Source organism: Delphinus delphis, chromosome 1 (genome assembly GCF_949987515.2).
Source record: "Delphinus delphis chromosome 1, mDelDel1.2, whole genome shotgun sequence".
NCBI lineage: Eukaryota > Metazoa > Chordata > Mammalia > Artiodactyla > Delphinidae > Delphinus > Delphinus delphis.
In genome coordinates this window covers 155,645,183-155,663,774 of record NC_082683.1, presented here as the reverse complement: position 1 = coordinate 155,663,774, position 18,592 = coordinate 155,645,183, and the positions used below count along the sequence as shown (strand labels likewise).

At 38.8% G+C, this 18,592-nt stretch overlaps 1 protein-coding gene across 1 annotated transcript in view; it reads left to right on the top strand.

Moving 5' to 3' along the window:
- Window positions 1-18,592, top strand: part of PLD5 (phospholipase D family member 5) — a 493,927-nt gene that overhangs the window by 214,557 nt on the left and 260,778 nt on the right. The window contains exon 2 of the mRNA XM_060010723.1: window positions 791-927. Within this exon, the coding sequence (XP_059866706.1) occupies window positions 791-927 (137 nt within the window). The remainder of the gene's footprint in view (window positions 1-790; window positions 928-18,592) is intronic.

Sequence of the window (18,592 nt, the reverse complement as noted above, 5' to 3'; positions counted from 1 at the left end):
CTTTCCTGAAGTCATCATGCCATAAATATCTTAGAGCAAGATGAGATGGGAAAAGCAAGAAGATACAGAGTTTGAATGCAGTTTGCATAGAGTTTGGAAAATGGTGGTAATAACAGGGGACAGAGAATAATTATTGAGCCACCCTGTGTTTCATTTTTAATTTGCAATAATGGGTCTTGTAGTGATCTTTTCTGGACTACTTTTGATTAGAAAGAAGAGCAAATTCGTTTGGAAATCTTGATGCAGCACCTAAATTATTTAATAGATTCTAACATATTTGGCAGGGATTTGAAAGCTATGTTGAGGAATAAGCATAAAGGTCTTAGGCATTTCACCCAGAGAGCGGCCCTTCTCTGGCAGTGACAAAACTAATTATTCCCCAAAGGGTTTTTTTTTTTTTTTTATAAATTTATTTATTTATTTTTGCTGTGTTGGGTCTTCATTTCTGTGCGTGGGCTTTCTCTAGTTGCGGCGAGCGGGGGCCACTCTTCATCGCGGTGCGCGGGCCTCTCACTGTCGCGAACTTCTCTTGTTGCGGAGCACAGGCTCCAGACGCGCAGGCTCAGTAGCTGTGGCGCACGGGCTTAGTTGCTCCGCGGCATGTGGGATCTTCCCAGACCGGGGCTCGAACCTGCGTCCCCTGCATTGGCAGGCAGATTCTCAACCACTGCGCCACCAGGGAAGCCCCCCCAAAGGGTTTTGCCTAGAACTTTGAAAAGCTGCCACATCTTGAGTTTCCTAAGCAAAAGGTGCTTTACTTACTTTTCTTTTTCTTCTTTCTCTCTTGCAGTCCCAGCAGAAGTGCATCGTCATCTTTGCACTGGTGTGCTGCTTTGCCATTCTCGTTGCATTGATATTTTCAGCCGTGGACATCATGGGAGAGGATGAGGATGGGCTCTCAGAAAAAAATTGTCAAAATAAATGTCGGTAAGAGGTAACAAACAAAAATTTAAAAATTCTCTTTTAGGGAGTGGGTGAGAAAGTTAAAGAGGGTCCTGGAGAGTGGAGAGAAAAATATCATAAACACACATGGTCACCCAACTTCCCACTGGGTTAAACTGAGACATGACTCACTGTCCACTGATGCTCTTACTTTTATTTAGACCAAGGGAATAAAAATGAGTAATGATTTAATTCACTTTACAGTTAGGGCATATTCTGTACAAAGGAGTGGTTGACAAAATGAAATTTTGTAACAATCTGCCTCCTGGACACCACTGTGTATGAGGTTTTGATTTGTTCCATAATGAGCTTGGCAAAAATGAAGGCCCCAATGGACAAAGGACACCATGCTAGTTGTTATTTCAATTAGAAGTTAAACACACATCTCAGGAAAAATTCCCACTTAAAATTAGGGATTAAATAAATAAGCATGTCTATGAGAAGACACAGGTCTCCTCAATCTGTCCCAATTTAGCACAAAATTTATTTTTAATCCAGAAATTACAACAACTTTACCATTATATTTCTGTATTTTTTCTCTTCAAGTACATTAAGTAACATTTCCCTAGGGTCACTTCTGACTGCACAGCAGTCACAGCATGGTTTTATCCACATAAATCTCCTCATCCAACTCTTCCCTGAGCCCTACTTTATTTTTTGAGGTTGGTAGGAGAATGTAGAAAAGTACCAAGGGGGGCAGAGAAGTAAGAGGCTTATTTTTATGTACATGTTGCTGTAAAGCCGAAGTGAGGCCATAAAATTACAATGGTTATTATAACTTAGAGCTTATAATGAATTTTAAATGTTATTTTTCCCTTTGGAAAGCATTAGTCAAAGTGCCCCTCTTTTCTAGCTTCAAAGATCAACCACAGCCTCCTAATGTATGTGTGAGTTTTTATCCTGGATATTTTGCCTTGAGGGTTCAATGTCTGAAGAAAAAAAAAATCTGGAAAAGACAATTGAAATTTTGGGGGGTTTAACCCATGATACATTATAGTTTAATTACCAGGCAACAGTATTATACAGAACAAAGGATACAAGAGAGAAATCAGTATACATTTTAGATTTTTTCCTTTATGTTAGATAGGTGTTCCTAAATATGTTTGTTTCCCAGACTGAATTTGGGAGAAAAATTATATTGGGATTATAAGGAAAGCAGTAGAAAAACAGCAGGTCATCATCATCTTCCTCCTGATCACTCCATCTTCATCAATACCTTGTGCTAATCCTGTTACATGACAAATATAAACATTCTGTGGGCAAGGGTCCAGTGACTCATACTTCCTCAGTGGAATGCCTCTACCCCTCTCTCTCATGTCACCTGTAATGAAGACTGCTGAGTACTTTACATGGCAAACCCCAGAACCTAGAAAGTAATTTTGTAAAGGTCAAACTATGATGACTTCCTGAAGACAAAATACCCAGGGCCTTTTAGCAAACATTGCCAGATATTGGTAGTTTTCAACAAAAAAGTTGGAGGCCTTCGAATTATGCCTCTTTTCATTTGGGGGAAGCTATAATTTAATCTAATTTTGATTTTTTAACTCATACAACTGGAATATCGGTCTGGTTATTTCTTCTATCTCAGTCAATAACTAAATCCTGATGACCCAACATTGTTTCTCCCTCCATCTAGAACATATTCTCCCAATTACCAACTATGCTCCTGCTTCCTTTCCCCTGAGTAGTTGGAATCACTATCCTGATTACTTTGTTGCACCCCTACATGCAACTGTCTTTTCCAGAACTTGCAGCCCCTCCAGATCTTCCTCTCTTCTACAGTCTCTTCCCCTATGTCTTGCATTTCTGTTCTCCTACATTCTCAGCCTTGTAATAGGCACTTTTGTATATCTGCCCGGGTGGCATCTGGCTTCCTCCTAACATCCTGAGAAGCTTCTGCTTTTTCTCCTCTATCCAAAGCACAGGGTGGAGGCAGGGCAACTGCAATTCCTTACACCCCAATCCAGTCCCAGTCTCCAGTGGAACAGTCCATTGCCCCACCATCTTCCCTCAGTCATTCTCATTTTAATTTGATGAACTTTTCTTACATCAGCCACTGTCTCCTTATCACCATAGGCAACGTTACCTTCTACCAGGACTCTCTCTCTCCTTCCTTTGTGCCTGGCTAATAGATCTTCCAGCCACCAGTCCCATCCCTTGCCACTGTCCTTAGTAACTGTAAAATTTACTTCCAGTACCCTAACCTTACTGTTTTTAACCACCTCAGGTCAATAACTTTAATGTCCACTTTGCCTTTGCACCTGCTAGCAAACTACTGCACCTCCCAGGTAGCCTAATGTAGTGAAAGACCATGGACTTTGAAATTTGAAAGATCTGGATTCAAATCTATATTCTACCACTTACTGACTCTGTAAACTTGGGCAAGATATTAACATAATTATGTCATTCATCACCTTTTTGCAGAACAACAAAGGACTGAACAAGGAGTTACACCATAGTTCATGAGACAAACATAGTGATTTTCTGTGGTCAGAAGTGCAGTGGGAAAGTCAGAGGAGGTTTGGGGGAGTGGCCTGACAGAGTGGAAGGAGGAAACCTGGCCTTGGACGCCGCTCCACTCCTGATAAGTTATGAAAACTATTTTAGTTTTATTTCCCTTAAAAGTGGTGGATTAAAAAAAAATCTCTCTCACAGGGTTTTATGAGGCTTCAGTAAGTTGTATAAACCCATAACCAAGCTGCAGGAAGCTCATAACAAGCAATATATAAATGTCAGCCCTCTCCCTGTCCGTTCCTAAGAGTGCAGAATCCCCCTTCTCTCTTCACAGCTAGCTTCCTATTCCCCCCACTTTGGCACTTATCCTGAATCTACTCTTTATCTTGATTTTAGTTACCTTTGGTTCTGTGGAGGTAAACAAAGAGGACAAACATATGAGAATGAGCGAAGTAAACATGAAAACAGATGCTATTAATTCAGAGCTTGCTATGGCGAGTCAGTTCGCCTCAGTCATTTGTGCTTTAGCAGAGACTCAGAGGCAGGCAGAGGAGGGGGCAAGCTTCATAGTGGTGTGGCCTAACTGGAGGCTGTTGGTCTGGGGGAGCTGGAGGTGGGCTAACTAGATGAAGGCATCCTGCATGATGGGTTAGGGGTACATACTTGGCTTTCTCTGGTTGGTCCTAAATTGGAAGTAGGGACAAAAGTTAGGGAGGCTAGCAGTTATTAAGTTCTGGCCATTTTGGTTTCAGAAGTTATTGTTTAGCCTCCTGGATTATTACTAGAGATAGCAGTCCTACTTCCTACAAGTCTGCCGTATAGCAGGCTGGGCTGGTTATTAGAGAAAAGAAGTTGGTTTCCTGGGCAGGTTGCTGCAGGTTGTGACTCAGAGTTCTACTGTGTATATATATATATATATATATATATACACACACACATACACACACAAATATATATATGGACTGGCCATTACTGATTTGCATATTCAGCCTCCCACTTCCCTAAACCTCCTCCTATACTATCAGCTCCTTCTGTTTTAATTTTCTTTTTATCCATTTGCTAGACCATGACCAGTGTGTCTGTGATACTTCCTGAAGCATGATGTAGTCTTACTTGCCTCCTTGGATCTTGTGTCTCAACCATGCTGCCAGTTCTTAAACTGGTTGACTCCTAGTTCCACCCATCCTTGCCCACAGGGCAGCCTCAACCATTGCTCCAACCCCCCAGCAGCCTGCAGAGAGTGAGTTCCATGTTCTTCAGTCCTAGGTTCCTCCAGGCAGGAATGCCCCTAGTAAAATAAGTGATGTCATTTGGAGATGCACCCACTGAGTACGCTGGAGCTGACATAGACCAGAAGGCAAAACTGCCAATCTGCAGAAGCTCTAGCATGCCAGTCTCAACTTACTCCTTCTGTACAAAGTTGCAGTCCTCCTCTCATGACCTTTTCCCGTCATAACCTTTCTAGACTCTATCTACCCTCAGGGTGGCACTGAGGAGGTCACATGGTGCTCAGCTTCTAATTACCATTTACTTCACTCACAGAGTTTTCTCTTTATGTTCTTCTCCTTGCTGAGCAAGTGCTGCTTGCTCGGTGCAACCTTTGCTGAGATCTAACTACCTTGTAATTAAGCTCCTTCTGTGTTTGTACCTCTCCTCACTCCTGAAAGTTGAAAGAGTACAAGACATTGTGCAGTCTGTTCGTGGCTTCGCACTGTTTTGACAGTCTCTTTCCAAGGTCTCCTCATCCAGTGTACTCTTTTCTAAATATATTACTTTAATTCATTTTGTCTCTACTAACTAGCCTAGATACCTTTCTGTCCTCTGAAAGATTACCACTCCAAATCATACTGCCCACTCAGTGTTTTCCCAACTTTTACATGTCTTTCTAAAACAATGTATCTCCTTATAAATAATGTCCTATTTGTGATTTATTTTTTCCTGACTTCTTATTTTATTTCTCTTCCTCTTTTTATTACTTAGCTTCGATAATACTCTATTAGTAGAATAATGATACCCTTGATTATAGTTTTCCATACAAATCAATAAAATAACTGCTCTAAACTTATCTTCCAAAGTGCGTTTCAACCAACCTCGGTTGTTATGCCCAGAAGCAAGATTTTTTGACCTCAGTAAGTGACTTTGACCAATTTCTCTGTCTCTCTGTACTGAATTTATGTGTACTTTCCATCATTTCCCAGTGTGTTTTTAATTGCTGATTCAGTCTTTATAAATATAAACCTCCACGTCACTTGATTACCTGAAGGAGTAAAAGGCAAAATTTCTAGTTTTCACTAAGAAATTATATTTCATTGGCCTCTGGGGCAACACTGGAGAGTCAAGAATGGCTTCAACTGCCAGTTTAGATTGTATACATCCTGTGTTTTGGCTATTTTATGATTCACTAGTGCCCCTAATTATTATTTTACACCATTCCTGCAAGAGGTAACCATGCACTGTGAAGTTGCCCACGTGTCACATCCTCAGGGACCAGTAGAGATGCTGGAGCTTACCTCCCACTGCTGCTCCCACACAGAACACCTGCTCACTTTGGGACATTCACCCATTCAGATGACAGGCCTCCATTTTTCATTTTACAGCTACAGCTGTCTCTCCTCTCCTGGAGAAATCCTACGTCAGTTGTTTTGGATTGTTACTGGCCCACTTATTAGAGAGATCATTAGACACTTACTAGAAAAGGGACTTTTCTTTACCACACCTCCTGGATAAATTCACACAGAACGAGTTTGCACCCTGCTTCTCTTCCATCTCAGGCCCAATTCCCATAACATGGTAACTAACTTCTGTAAACCCTCATTAAACAAGCTGAGTAAACATAAAATTTTGGGTGGGCTGTCATTGACTTCTAAACGTATTGATGGACGCTTGCCACCTATTCTATGCAGATAATTACAGCAGCCCTTGCTCCTGGACTTCCTCCCACTTGCCTGTCATCCTTCTAAATCAGTTCTGTGTCTGGGTGACTACTGCCCTGGTTGGGCCCACTCTTGCCCAGAAATCTGCCTATCCATTTTAGCCTGTGCCCATTTGGTCTGAAGCATGAAGGGGATGGACCAACTCGGTCTATGTATATAATCCCCACTATTCTGAACCCAGTAATTTCCTTTCACCCTAATGTGAATGGACTTGGGTCTGTTTAAAATGTAACACGTGTAATATTTTAGGCTGGGTAATTAATGTATAAGTTACCACAGTGGTTCTCTAATAAGGGGTGGCCTAGACCACCAAGGTTTGGCTACAGAAAGTATAGTAAGGGCCGTAATAGGGCATCCCTTCACACACACACTTTATGTATATTTTCTAAATTTTACAATTTCTCTATTACAATGCTGGCTTCTCTATTTTATGTTTTTCACATCTTCTGGATTTCTTCCTCTGATCCATTATTTACTTACTTAAAATAATACACTATATCCATAGCTATATCTATATTTCTATTAATAACTCAGTTGCAGCTCCAGTATAGGACATATATCATTTGTATCATCAATATACAACATTTCCAGAAGATAGTATTGTGAGACCTCTTTAGGCACTGACAATCACCTCCTAGTATTTTGTACTTTCTCATTTAGTGTCATGACCTTAGAGCTATCTTAACAGATACAACTTGTTCCAACAGACTTTAATCATTGTTTTCCCTTTTAACGCCCCAATTTTTATTCTTGGCTAGTAGGAGCTGTCTTTTGTACATGTGCAATGTCTTTTGGACATTATTCCAGATATCTCTGAGAGCAGCCTTGCATTCTGGCAGCAAGAAGCTGTTTAGTCCCATTTTGAATTTTCTGGCTCTGGGACATGGTACTGTCTACTCTCTAATGAGCCATGGTTCCTTTCATGGAGGATTCTATTAAATGTCAAAACCCAAGCTCTAAGGGTGTCATTAGATTGTCCCCCAAGGGTATTGGTGATAGATAACAATGACACTAGAGGAAAAGCTTTTTAAATTGCTTTTGTGACTGAGCAATATTCCTTCACCCTCTTTACTTTCCTTCCTTTCATATTATAGGAATAAGAACATGGACTGTAGGAGCCAAATTTCCTGGGTTTGAATTTGGCTGTATTACTTAGGAGAACTGCAATTTTGGGCAAGTTTCTCAGTTTTACTATACCACATTTTCTTCAGCTATATAATGAAGACAGTTATTATGTCCTACTTGAAAGGTTTCTGTAAGGACTAAATATGTTAATACAAGTACCTTTCATATCTGTCATATAATAAATGCACAATAAATGTTGACTGTTCTTTTTTAAATTTTAGGTTTTTTTGGAGTATAGTTGATTTACAACGTTGTGCTAGTTTCAGGTGTACAGCAAAGTGAATCTGTTATACATATACATATATCCACTCCTTTTTAGATTCTTTTCCCATATAGGCCATAACAGAGTATTTTTTTTTGACTGTTCTTTTTATTAAGGGACATAAGTTCATTGCAGGTGTTTGCAGTCCCCTTTTAAGTTCCATTTAACTTTGCTCCAAAATAAGGAAGTTTTTCATCCATTTTTTATCCTCTCCTTAAACTACAAGTTTTTTCCTTTATTTATATTCACTTTGATCTACCATGGTTTATATTGACAAGCCCAACTGTGTTTCTAAATCAGTATTGCTCCCAAATTTAGAAGACTTGGTTTTTGGCTTCATATTTGACATCTGAGCACTTTTCTGACTGTCTAAAGAGAAAGAGAAAAGTTTGTCTACACCCCCACCCCCAAGGAAACATGAAAGAATTTAAAAGCCTAGAGCACCTGGTACTACAAATAGATTCCTAATGTACTAAACAAACAGTAATGATGAAATGTGGAGTAAAAGCAAAAACTGGCTCTAGAACTTTTATTTTACATTCTCTCCTAGTTTCTCTGTTTTAGCTCACAGTGAACCTATTTCCTTTATAACTTTCTTGATGTGTTTTTTTCCTTTTTTAATGCCAATATCCATTTATTACAGAATATTCTAGAATCTCTAGAAAGAGAGGAGATAGCACTTACATTTAATCCACTATATTAAACAAAAAAGAGCCAATTTACCCATTTTTTTAATTGAAGTATAATTGATTTACAATATTATATTCATTTTGAGTATACAACATAACGATTAAATATTTTTATAGATTATACTCCATTTAAGGTTATTATAAAATATTGGCTATATTCCCTATGTTGTACAATATATCCTTGTAGCTTATTTACTTTATACATATTAGTTTGTACCTCTTAATGCCTTAACCCTATCTTGCCCCTCCCCACTTCCCTTTCCCCACCGGTAACCACTAGTTTTCTATATCTGTGAGTCTGTTTCTGTTTTGTTACATTCATTAGTTTTAATTTTTAGATGCCACATCCACGTGATAACATACAGTATTTGTCTATCTCCATCTGACTTATTTCACTAAGTATAATACCCTCCAGGTCTGTCCATGTTGTTGCAAATGGCAAAACCCCATTCTTTTTTATGACTGAGTTATATAAATAATGGGATAATGGGATATATATATATATATATATATATATATCTATCTCACATCCTCTTTATCCATTCATCTGTTGATGGTTACTTAGGTTGCTTCTGTATCTTGGCTATTTTGAATAATGCTGCTGTGAACACTGGGGTACATGTATGTTTTTGAATTAGTGGTTTTGTTTTCTTTGGATATATACACAGGAGTGGAATTGCTGGGTTACATGGTAGTTCTGTTTTAGAGAAACCTCCATACTGTTTTCCATAGTGGCCGCATCAATTTACATCATTCCCACCAACAGTGTACAAGGGTTCCCTTTACTTCACATCCTCGCCAATGTTTTTTGGGGGGGTTTTTTTGGCTGCATTGGGTCTTTGTTGCTGCGTGCGGGCTTTTCTAGTTGTGGTGAGCAGGGGCTACTCTTCACTGAGGTGTGCAGGCTTCTCATTGCGGGGGCTTCACTTGTTGCAGAGCACGGGCTCTAGGCGTGCGGGCTTCAGTAGTTGTGGCTCGTGGGCTCTAGAGCACAGGCTCAGTAGTTGTGGTGCACAGGCTTAGTTGCTCCGTGGCATGTGGGATCTTCCCGGACTCAGGGCTCGAACCCGTGTCCCCTGCATTGGCAGGAGGATTCTTAACCACTGCGCCACCAGGGAAGCCCGCCAATGTTTGTTATTTGTGTTCTTTTTGATGATAACTGTTCTGACAGGTGTGAGGTGTCTCGTGGTTTTGATTTGCATTTCTCTAGTGACTAGTGATGTTGAGCATCTTTTTATGTGCCTGTTGGCCATCTGCATGTCCTTTTGGAAAAATATCTGTTCAGGACTTCTGCCCATTTTTTAATTGGGTTATTTTTTTTTGATGTTGAGTTGTATGAGCTGTTTATATATTTCAGATATTAACCCCTTATTGTTCATATCACATTCAAATATTTTCTTCCATTCAGTAGGTAATCTTTTTGTTTTGTCAGTGGTTTCCTTTGCTGTGCAAAAGCTTTGAAGTATAATAAGGTCTCATTTGTTTATTTTTGCTTTTGTTTCCTTTGCTTTAGGAGACAGATCCAAAAAAATATTGCATCTATTTATGTCAAAGTGTGTTCTGCTTTATGCTTTCTTCTAGGAGCTTTATGGTTTCTTCTAGGAGCTTTATGGTATCTGGTCTTACATTTAGGTCTCCAATCTATTTTGAGTTTATTTTTGTATATTGTATAAGAAAATGTTTTCATTTCACTCTTTTACATGTAGCTGTCCAGTTTTCCCAGCACCACCCACTGAAGAGAATGTCTTTTCCTCGTTGTTTATTCTTGCCTCCTTTGTCATAGATTAATTGACCACAATTGTGTGGGTTTATTTCTGGGCTCTCTATTCTGTTCCATTGATCTATGTGCCTGTTTTTGTTCCAGTGCCATACTGTTCTGATTACTGTAGCTTTGTAGTATAGTCTGAACTCTGGGGGCTTTACACCTCCAGTTTTGTACTTTTTTCTCGAAATTACTTTGGCTATTCAGGGAATTTTTTGATTCCATATAAATTTGAGGGTTATTTGTTCTAGTTCTATGAAAAATGCCATGGTTATTTTGATAGGGATTGCATTAAGTCTGTAGATTGCTCTGAGCATTTTACCCATTTCTTATTGGCTCCCCCTTGTCTTTCCCCAGTTCTAAACTCCTTTCACTCACTTACAGCCCTAACCTTACTTCTCCTGAATCTCTGTTTAGAGATTACTTTAATTGAGAAATGGCATCCACCTCTGTAAAACTCCTTCAGCTTTCTTGCCAACGCAGAATTCCCAAGTGTCTTCACTCATCCTTCCCTCCTCCCATTTTTATTCAGAGGAAGAGATTTCTCTTGCCTTTTTCAAAGCTAACCATCTCTGTCTATGCCAATAATCTTGTGGAAATAAATTAAGACCAACCAAATTCAGAGCTTACTATAGTAAGGGAGTCAGTCACCATCAGTTGCATTTGGTAGAGGCTCAAAGTCAAGCAGAGGAGGGGGAAAGCTTTACAGTGGAAAAAGGAAGGCTTCAGGTGTGCCCTTATTGGAAGCTGTTGGCCTGGGGATGCTGGAGGTGAGCTAACTTTGTTAGAAGTGAGGCATCCTATGTGATGGACTAAGGGAGCATATTTATCTCTCTCTGGTTGATTCTAAGTTGGAAGCATGGACAAAAATTAGGGAAGCTATCAGTTATTAATCAAGTCCTGGTCGTTTTGGTGGCAGAAGTTATTGTTTGGCTTTGTGGATTGTCACTAGAGATAGTAGTCTCACTTTCTATAAGTCTGACCTGTACAGGCTGGATTCCTGGGCTAGTTATCATAGATAAGAGGTTGGTTTTTTGGTCAGCTTGCTGCACTTTGTGGGTCTGAATTCTGTTTTTATATATGATCTGGCTTTTGTCCATTCATATATTCAATTTCTCGTACCCTTTTCATTGCCCACTTACAGAGACAGGCAATATTCAAATCTTGTTCTTTCTCATTTCCTACTCTCAGCTTTGGCAGAGAGTCATTCCTATGATTTCACCTCTACCTCTCGTCAAGTGATTACAAAATCCCTAGCTCAGGCCATGATTCCTCTCTTGTCGTCTTCTCTCCTTGTGCACCAACTAGTCTAGCTCTTTCTACCCACACAGTGTTAATGTAGAGCACTTAGAACCTTGCTTGATATCAGTTAGGCACTCACTATATGCTGTTTTCTTTCTGTTTTGAGCCTTTACTCATTGTAAGGATATTTGCATTTTCCCAGGGACCTGGGCTGAGGTACCCCACCTGCATCTCACTCCTTTGCCCCCTTTCCCCAAATTCAAGGCCATTTCATCTCTTTAATGGCAGATTTGGCCTTCTGCTGGTGCTATCAGCATTTCTAGTTTTATGTTGTCCCATCAAAGATCAAAAACTCCCTGAGAACAAGGGTCACCATCTGTTTTTCTCTTTGTGTCTTATGGTGTTTCACACATCAGGACTGAGCAGCTACTCTTTTTTAATGGGCAGTAATTTCCATGTAAAAACAATGTTTTTAACACTGTTATAATACTATTTAGTATTATTTAACAATACACTGTTCATTGAGATAATATGTACTATCTTGATAAATTTATTATGCCCCCATGGTGTAATTCATTTTGTGAGAATAACTGGGGATCATGAGAGAAGAAACTGAAGGTTATAGATTATATACTTAAAGATATGGAAGTGGGGTAGAAAAAGAAACCCGCTGAAAGATTCCTAAAATATAATAATATAACACATAAGTTTTCTAACTAGCATTGAATAAATAATGTTTAATAATAATTGGGAATGGAAGATAAATGCTGAATTTTAAATGAAAGAAAAATCTTCAGAAATTTAAATATAGATATTTTTATGCTTCTGAACTCTTTCATTTGAAATGTCACTTATTAATGTAAGGTCAGATCTTAACAAACGGCACCGCGAAACGGAGGAAAGCTTCAAGTGAGCTTTATTAGGGAGCGCTCCCGGGCGAGGTTCACTGGTCCGAGAGAAAGGGGCCAGAGAAGTCGCACCTGGGCGAGGGTTGGGCAAGATTTTATAGGGGACGAAGGGAAAGGGGTGTGGTGAATCTGGGAGGGCACAGGGTATTCCTTATTTGGTGGTCTTTTCAGGTATCCTGGGGGACTGTTAGTCCCGCCCCTCGAAAGGCGGGAAGGCTGGGCCGGGTGCAAAGTCCCCAGGTCAGTTCCTGGAACTGGGTGGTCCGGAAAGTCTCCAGGTCAGTTTCTGGAACTGGGTGGTCCGGAGAGTTTCGGTCTGATGCAACCTGTGAATCTGATTGTGTTCCCCTGCCTCGGGCCAGTTGGCCTTACAATTAACATCTTAATTTCACCACTGAGTGACGTAAACTTCAAATTTCCTGAATTATGAGAGATTTGATTAGCCCAGTACCCAGGAAGTATTGTTTATATTCCCATAGTTAAAATCTAAAAGATTATTTTTTAAATAATGTTTTATCTTTAGCATTTAATGTTTAAAGGAGGAAATTCAAGAGAGTGTGATACTTCCTGATGGTCTGTAATTACCACTTGGGAAGCAGCAGAAGCTAATTATTTCAGAGTTTTAATTTTAATGAACCTTAATATATGATTAACGATGTTGACATTTCTGTTGCCAGGTTTTTTTTGCAAAAACATTATTTGGATGTGGTATATATTTTTTAAAAAGTTCATTGAACTCTTCCAGGCACAGCCATATCTGATCATCATGAATGGCATTGGGCACAGAAAGCACAGCTGTCTTTTTCTTTTCCACAGATAGCCTGTTTCAGCTGCCTTTGCAGGAAGGACATCTCACAATAATAGTGAAGAGCCCAGCCCTTAACCTGAGGCAAGCGGAACACTGACAAAGGGAGAGGGGAGATAAATAAAAAGAAAACGTAGCTGGATGTGCCTAATGGATATTTTTATATTTTGTTTATAGACCTGTAATTAGAAAAACTTTGTAATTGGAACTTTCAATTAAAGTAATTGCCATGATTACAAAGAGTATATGAACAAAAACAAAGTTTTAAAAGAAAAACCTGCTGAAGGATTCACTGGAACTCAGCTTCCAAAGTTGCAAAACTTTTGAAATTCACAACAGCTTGAACATTTAGAAAGCATCCCTGAAGAATGGGGTCATATTACAGAGTAGGAACTTTGAACTGTGAATCTCAAAGAAAAGGCTGCTGCAAGCAAAGAGTCTGCAATTAAACCTCACCTGCATGCTCTAAGCTAGTTTTCAGATGTTATTCACACTCAATGTAGCAGTGTGTTTGGACCACTAAAATTAGGTTCAAAAGACCCGGGGTCAGTCCCGTTCCTGCCCCTTCAAGGAAAGCAGGTCCTTAAATGAAGCCTTAGTATTCTCATTTATAAATTGATGACGACTCTTCTTCCAGGCTGTTGTGACATGAAAGTCAGTTAATATATATGTAGAAAATGGCAAGCCGCTTTACCAAGTGAAACATTATATCGTTCACTTATTTTTTGAGTCACATTCACAAAGACAGATAGTACCCAGTGCCAGAAATATCTTTTTTTGTTATAAACCACATCTGGTGAGGCTTTGACTTTTATAAAAATAAAATAAAATAGAAATTGTAGTTTGCCAAAGCCATACAAGCCATTGAGACGTTTCAGAGCCCTGGTAGCAAAGGTCGAGGTGCAGTTGTGTGTGTGATGCCCAAGAGTGTGTGCAGGCTTAGCATCCAAGAAACCTGAGTATGCATCTCCATTTGGCCACCCACTATGCCATCTTGGTCACTTAACCTGCCTGTGTCATCTGTAAAGTGATAGTGATGATAAGAGTACATATACCATAGAGTTTTATAAAAAGTAAATGAATTAAAATGTGCGACTTGGTTGACTAACAGGGAGAGACCTCTACAGTAGGTTGAAGATCTCTTCCCTCAAGATTAATCTACAAAACTCATCATCTTAGATTTACCTCAGTCAACTTTGCTTGTTTTATTGCTCCCATATCTCCAAGTTATTCCATTAGATTCTTGCCTTTTTAAGCAACTGTTTATGCAATTGAAAAACTAATATATACAGATGACAAAAATATACAAATGCAGAGTCTTAAAATGAAACATAATCTCCCTCTTATTGCAGACCCTGGATCTCCTTGCTCAGGGGCAAACACTGCTGCCATGTTTTTGTATATCTTTCCAGAATTATGATTTTATATACGCCTATGTGTGTATATGTATATATTCATATATATATATATTTATGAGTGTTGTATATATCTGTATAACTCTCCCTTTTTCTCACAAATGGGAGCATATAGAGATGGTTTTGCATCTTGTTTTTGTGCTTTAAACAGTTTTTTTCTGGACCTCTTTACATATTAAGATGTATAGATCCATGGCTGCATAGCATTCATTATATGGGTATATAGTTAATGTAATCAGTTCTTTATTGATTTAATGGACATTTATGTTCTTTGGGGGTTTTGTTATTTTAATAAGCAGTGCCACAATGGATATGTATATATATTTAAGCATATGTAGGAGGATATCTTTAAATTCCTAGAAATGGAAATGTTAGGTCACAGGGTATATGCATTTTAAATTTGGATAGGTAGTACAAATTGTATTACAAAGGGTCTGTATCATTAAGATGTAAGATTACTTGTTTTATCCACTCTTTTTTTTTTGTTATCAAATGATTATATTTATTTCTTTTTTATTGGAGCATAATTGCTTTACAGTGTTGTGTGTTAGTTTCTGCCACAGAGTGAAGTGAATCAGCCATATGCATACACACATCCCCTCCCTCTTGGACCTCCCCCTCCCATCCCACCAACTAGGCCATCACAGAGCACCGGGCTGAGCTCCCTTTGCTATACAGCAGGTTCCCATTAGCTACCTATTTTACCCATGATAGTATATTTATGTCAAATCTAATCTCCCAGTTCATCCCACCCTGCCCTGCCAGCCTGTGTCCACACATCAGTACTCTATGTCTGCATTTCTATTCCTACCCTGCAAATAGGTTCATCTGTACCATTTTTCTAGATTCCACATATATGCATCAATATGTGACATTTGTTTATCTTTTCTGACTTACTTCACTCTGTATAACAGATTCTAGGTCCATCTACATCTCTACAAATGACCCAATTTCATTTCTTTTTATGACTGAGTAATACTCCATTATATATATATGTACCGCATCTTCTTTATCCATTCATCTGTCAATGGACATTTATGTAGATTCCATGTCCTGGCTATTGTAAATGGTGCTGCAATGAACATTGGGGTACATGTCTTTTTTTTTTTGAATTTTTGAATTTTATTTTAATTTTTTATGCAGCAGGTTCTTATTAGTTATCCATTTCATACATATTTGTATATATATATGTCAATCCCAATCTCCCAATTCATCACACCACCACGCCCCACTGCCACTTTCCGCCCTTGGTGTCCATACGTTTGTTCTCTACATCTTTGTCTCTATTTCTGCCCTGCAAACCAGTTCATCTGTACTATTTTTCTAGGTTCCACATATATGCGTTAATATACAATATTTGTTTTTCTCTTTCTGACTTACTTCACTCTGTATGACAGTCTCTAGATCCATCCACGTCTCAACAAATGACTCAACTTCATTCCTTTTTATGGCTGAGTAATATTCCATTGTATATATGTACCACATCTTCTTTATCTATTCGTCTGTCGATGGGCATTTAGGTTACTTCCATGACCTGGCTATTGTAAATAGTGCTGCAATGAACAATGGGGTGCATATGTTTTTTGAATTATGGTTTTCTCTGGGTATATGTCCAGCAGTGGGATTGCTGGATCATATGGTAATTCTATTTTTAGTTTCTTAAGGAACCTCCATATGTTCTCCATAGTGGCTGTATCAATTTACATTCCCACCAACAGTGCAAGAGGGTTCCCTTTTCTCCACACCCTCTCCAGCATTTGTTGTTTGTAGATTTTCTGATGATGCCCATTCTAACTGGTGTGAGGTGATACCTGATTGTAGTTTTGATTTGCATTTCTCTAACAATTAGTGATGTTGAGCAGATTTTCATGAGCTTCTTGGCCACCTGTATGTCTTCTTTGGAGAAATGTCTATTTAGGTCTTCTGCCCATTTTTGGATTGGGTTGTTTGTTTTTTTAATATTGAGCTTCATGAGCTGTTTATATATTTTGGAGATTAATCCTTTGTCTTGATTCGTTTACAAATATTTTTTCCCATTGAGTGTTGTCTTTTCGTCTTGCTTGAAGTTTTCTTTGTTTTGCAAAAGCTTTTAAGTTTCATTAGGTCCCATTTGTTTATTTTTGTTTTTATTTCCATTACTATAGGAGGTGGATCATAAAAGATCTTGCTGTGATGTATGTCAACGAGTGTTCTTCCTATGCTTTCCTCGAAGACTTTTATAGTGTCCAGTCTTACATTTAGGTCTCTAATCCATTTTGAGTTTATTTTATTAGGGAGTGTTCTAATTTCATTCTTTTACATGTAGCTGTCGAGTTTTCCCAGCACCACTTATTGAACAGACTGTCTTTTCTCCATTGTATATCCTTGCCTCCTTTGTTATAGATTGGTTGACCATATGTGCGTGGGATTATCTCTGGGCTTTCTATCCTGTTCCATTGATCTATATTTCTGTTTTTGTGCCAGTACCATACTGTCTTGATTACTGTAGCTTTGTAGTGTAGTCTGAAGTCAGCGAGTCTGATTCCTCCAGCTCCGTTTTCTTCCCTCAAGACTTCTTTGGCTATTCAGGGTCTTTTGTGTCTCTGTACAAATTTTAAGATTTTTTGTTCTAGTTCTGTAAAAAATGCCATTGGTAATTTGATAGGGATTGCATTGAATCTGTAGATTGCTTTGGGTAGTATAATCATTTTCACAATATTGATTCTTCCACTCCAGGAATGTGGTATATCTCTCCATCTGTTTGTATCATCTTTAATTTCTTTCAGCAGTGTCTTATAATTTCCTGCATACAGGTCTCATGTCTCCCTAGGTAGATTTATTCCTAGGTATTTTATTCTTTTTGTTGCAGTGGTAAATGGGAGCATTTGCTTAATTTCTCTTTCAGATTTTTCATCATTAGTGTATAGGAATGCAAGAGATTTCTGTGCATTAATTTTGTATCCTGCAACTTTACCAAATTCATTGATTAGCTCTAGTAGTTTTCTGGTGGCATTTTTAGGATGCTCTATGTATAGTATCATGTCATCTGCAAACAGTGACAGTTTTACTTCTTCTTTTCCAATTTGGATTCCTTTTATTTCTATTTCTTCACTGATTGCTGTGGCTAGGACTTCCAAAAGTATGTTGAATAGTGGCGAGAGTGGACATCCTTGTCTTATCCCTGATCTTAGAGGAAATGCTTTCAGTTTTTCACCATTGAGAATGATGTTTGCTGTGTGTTTGTCATATATAGCCTTTATTATGTTGAGGTAGGTTCCCTCTATATGCCCACTTTCTGGAGAGTTTTTAATCATAAGTGGGTGTTGAATTTTGTCAAAAGATTTTTCTGCATCTATTGAGATGATCATATGGTTTTTCTTATTCAATTTGTTAATATGGTGTATCACATTGACTGATTTGCATATATTGAAGAATTCTTGAATCCCTGGGATAAATCTCATTTTATCATGGTGTATGATCCTTTTAAAGTGTTGTTGGAGTATGTTTGCTAGTATTTTGTTAAGGATTTTTGCATCTATATTCATCAGTGATATTAGCCTGTAATTTTCTCTTTTTGTAGTATCTTTGTCTGCTTTTGGTATCATGGTGATTGTGGTCTCATAGAATGAGTTTGGGAGTGTTCCTTCCTCTGCAATTTCTTGGAAGAGTTTGAGAAAGATGGGTGTTAGCTCTTCTCTAAATGTTTGATAGAATTCATCTGTGAAGCTATCTGGTCCTGGACTTTTGTTTGTTGGAAGACTTTTTTTTTTTTTTGCTGTATACGGGCCTCTCACTGTTGTGGCCTCTCCCGTTGCGGAGCACAGGCTCCAGACATGCAGGCTCAGCGGCCATGGCTCACGGGCCCAGCCGCTCTGCGGCATGTGGGATCTTCCCGGACCGGGGCACAAACCCATGTCCCCTGCATTGGCAGGCGGATTCTCAACCACTGCCCACCAGGGAAGCCCTATTGGAAGATTTTTAATCACAGTTTCAATTTCATTACTTGTGATTGGTCTGTTCATATTTTCTATTTCTTACTGGTTCAGTCTTGGAAGGTTATACCTTTCTAAGAATTT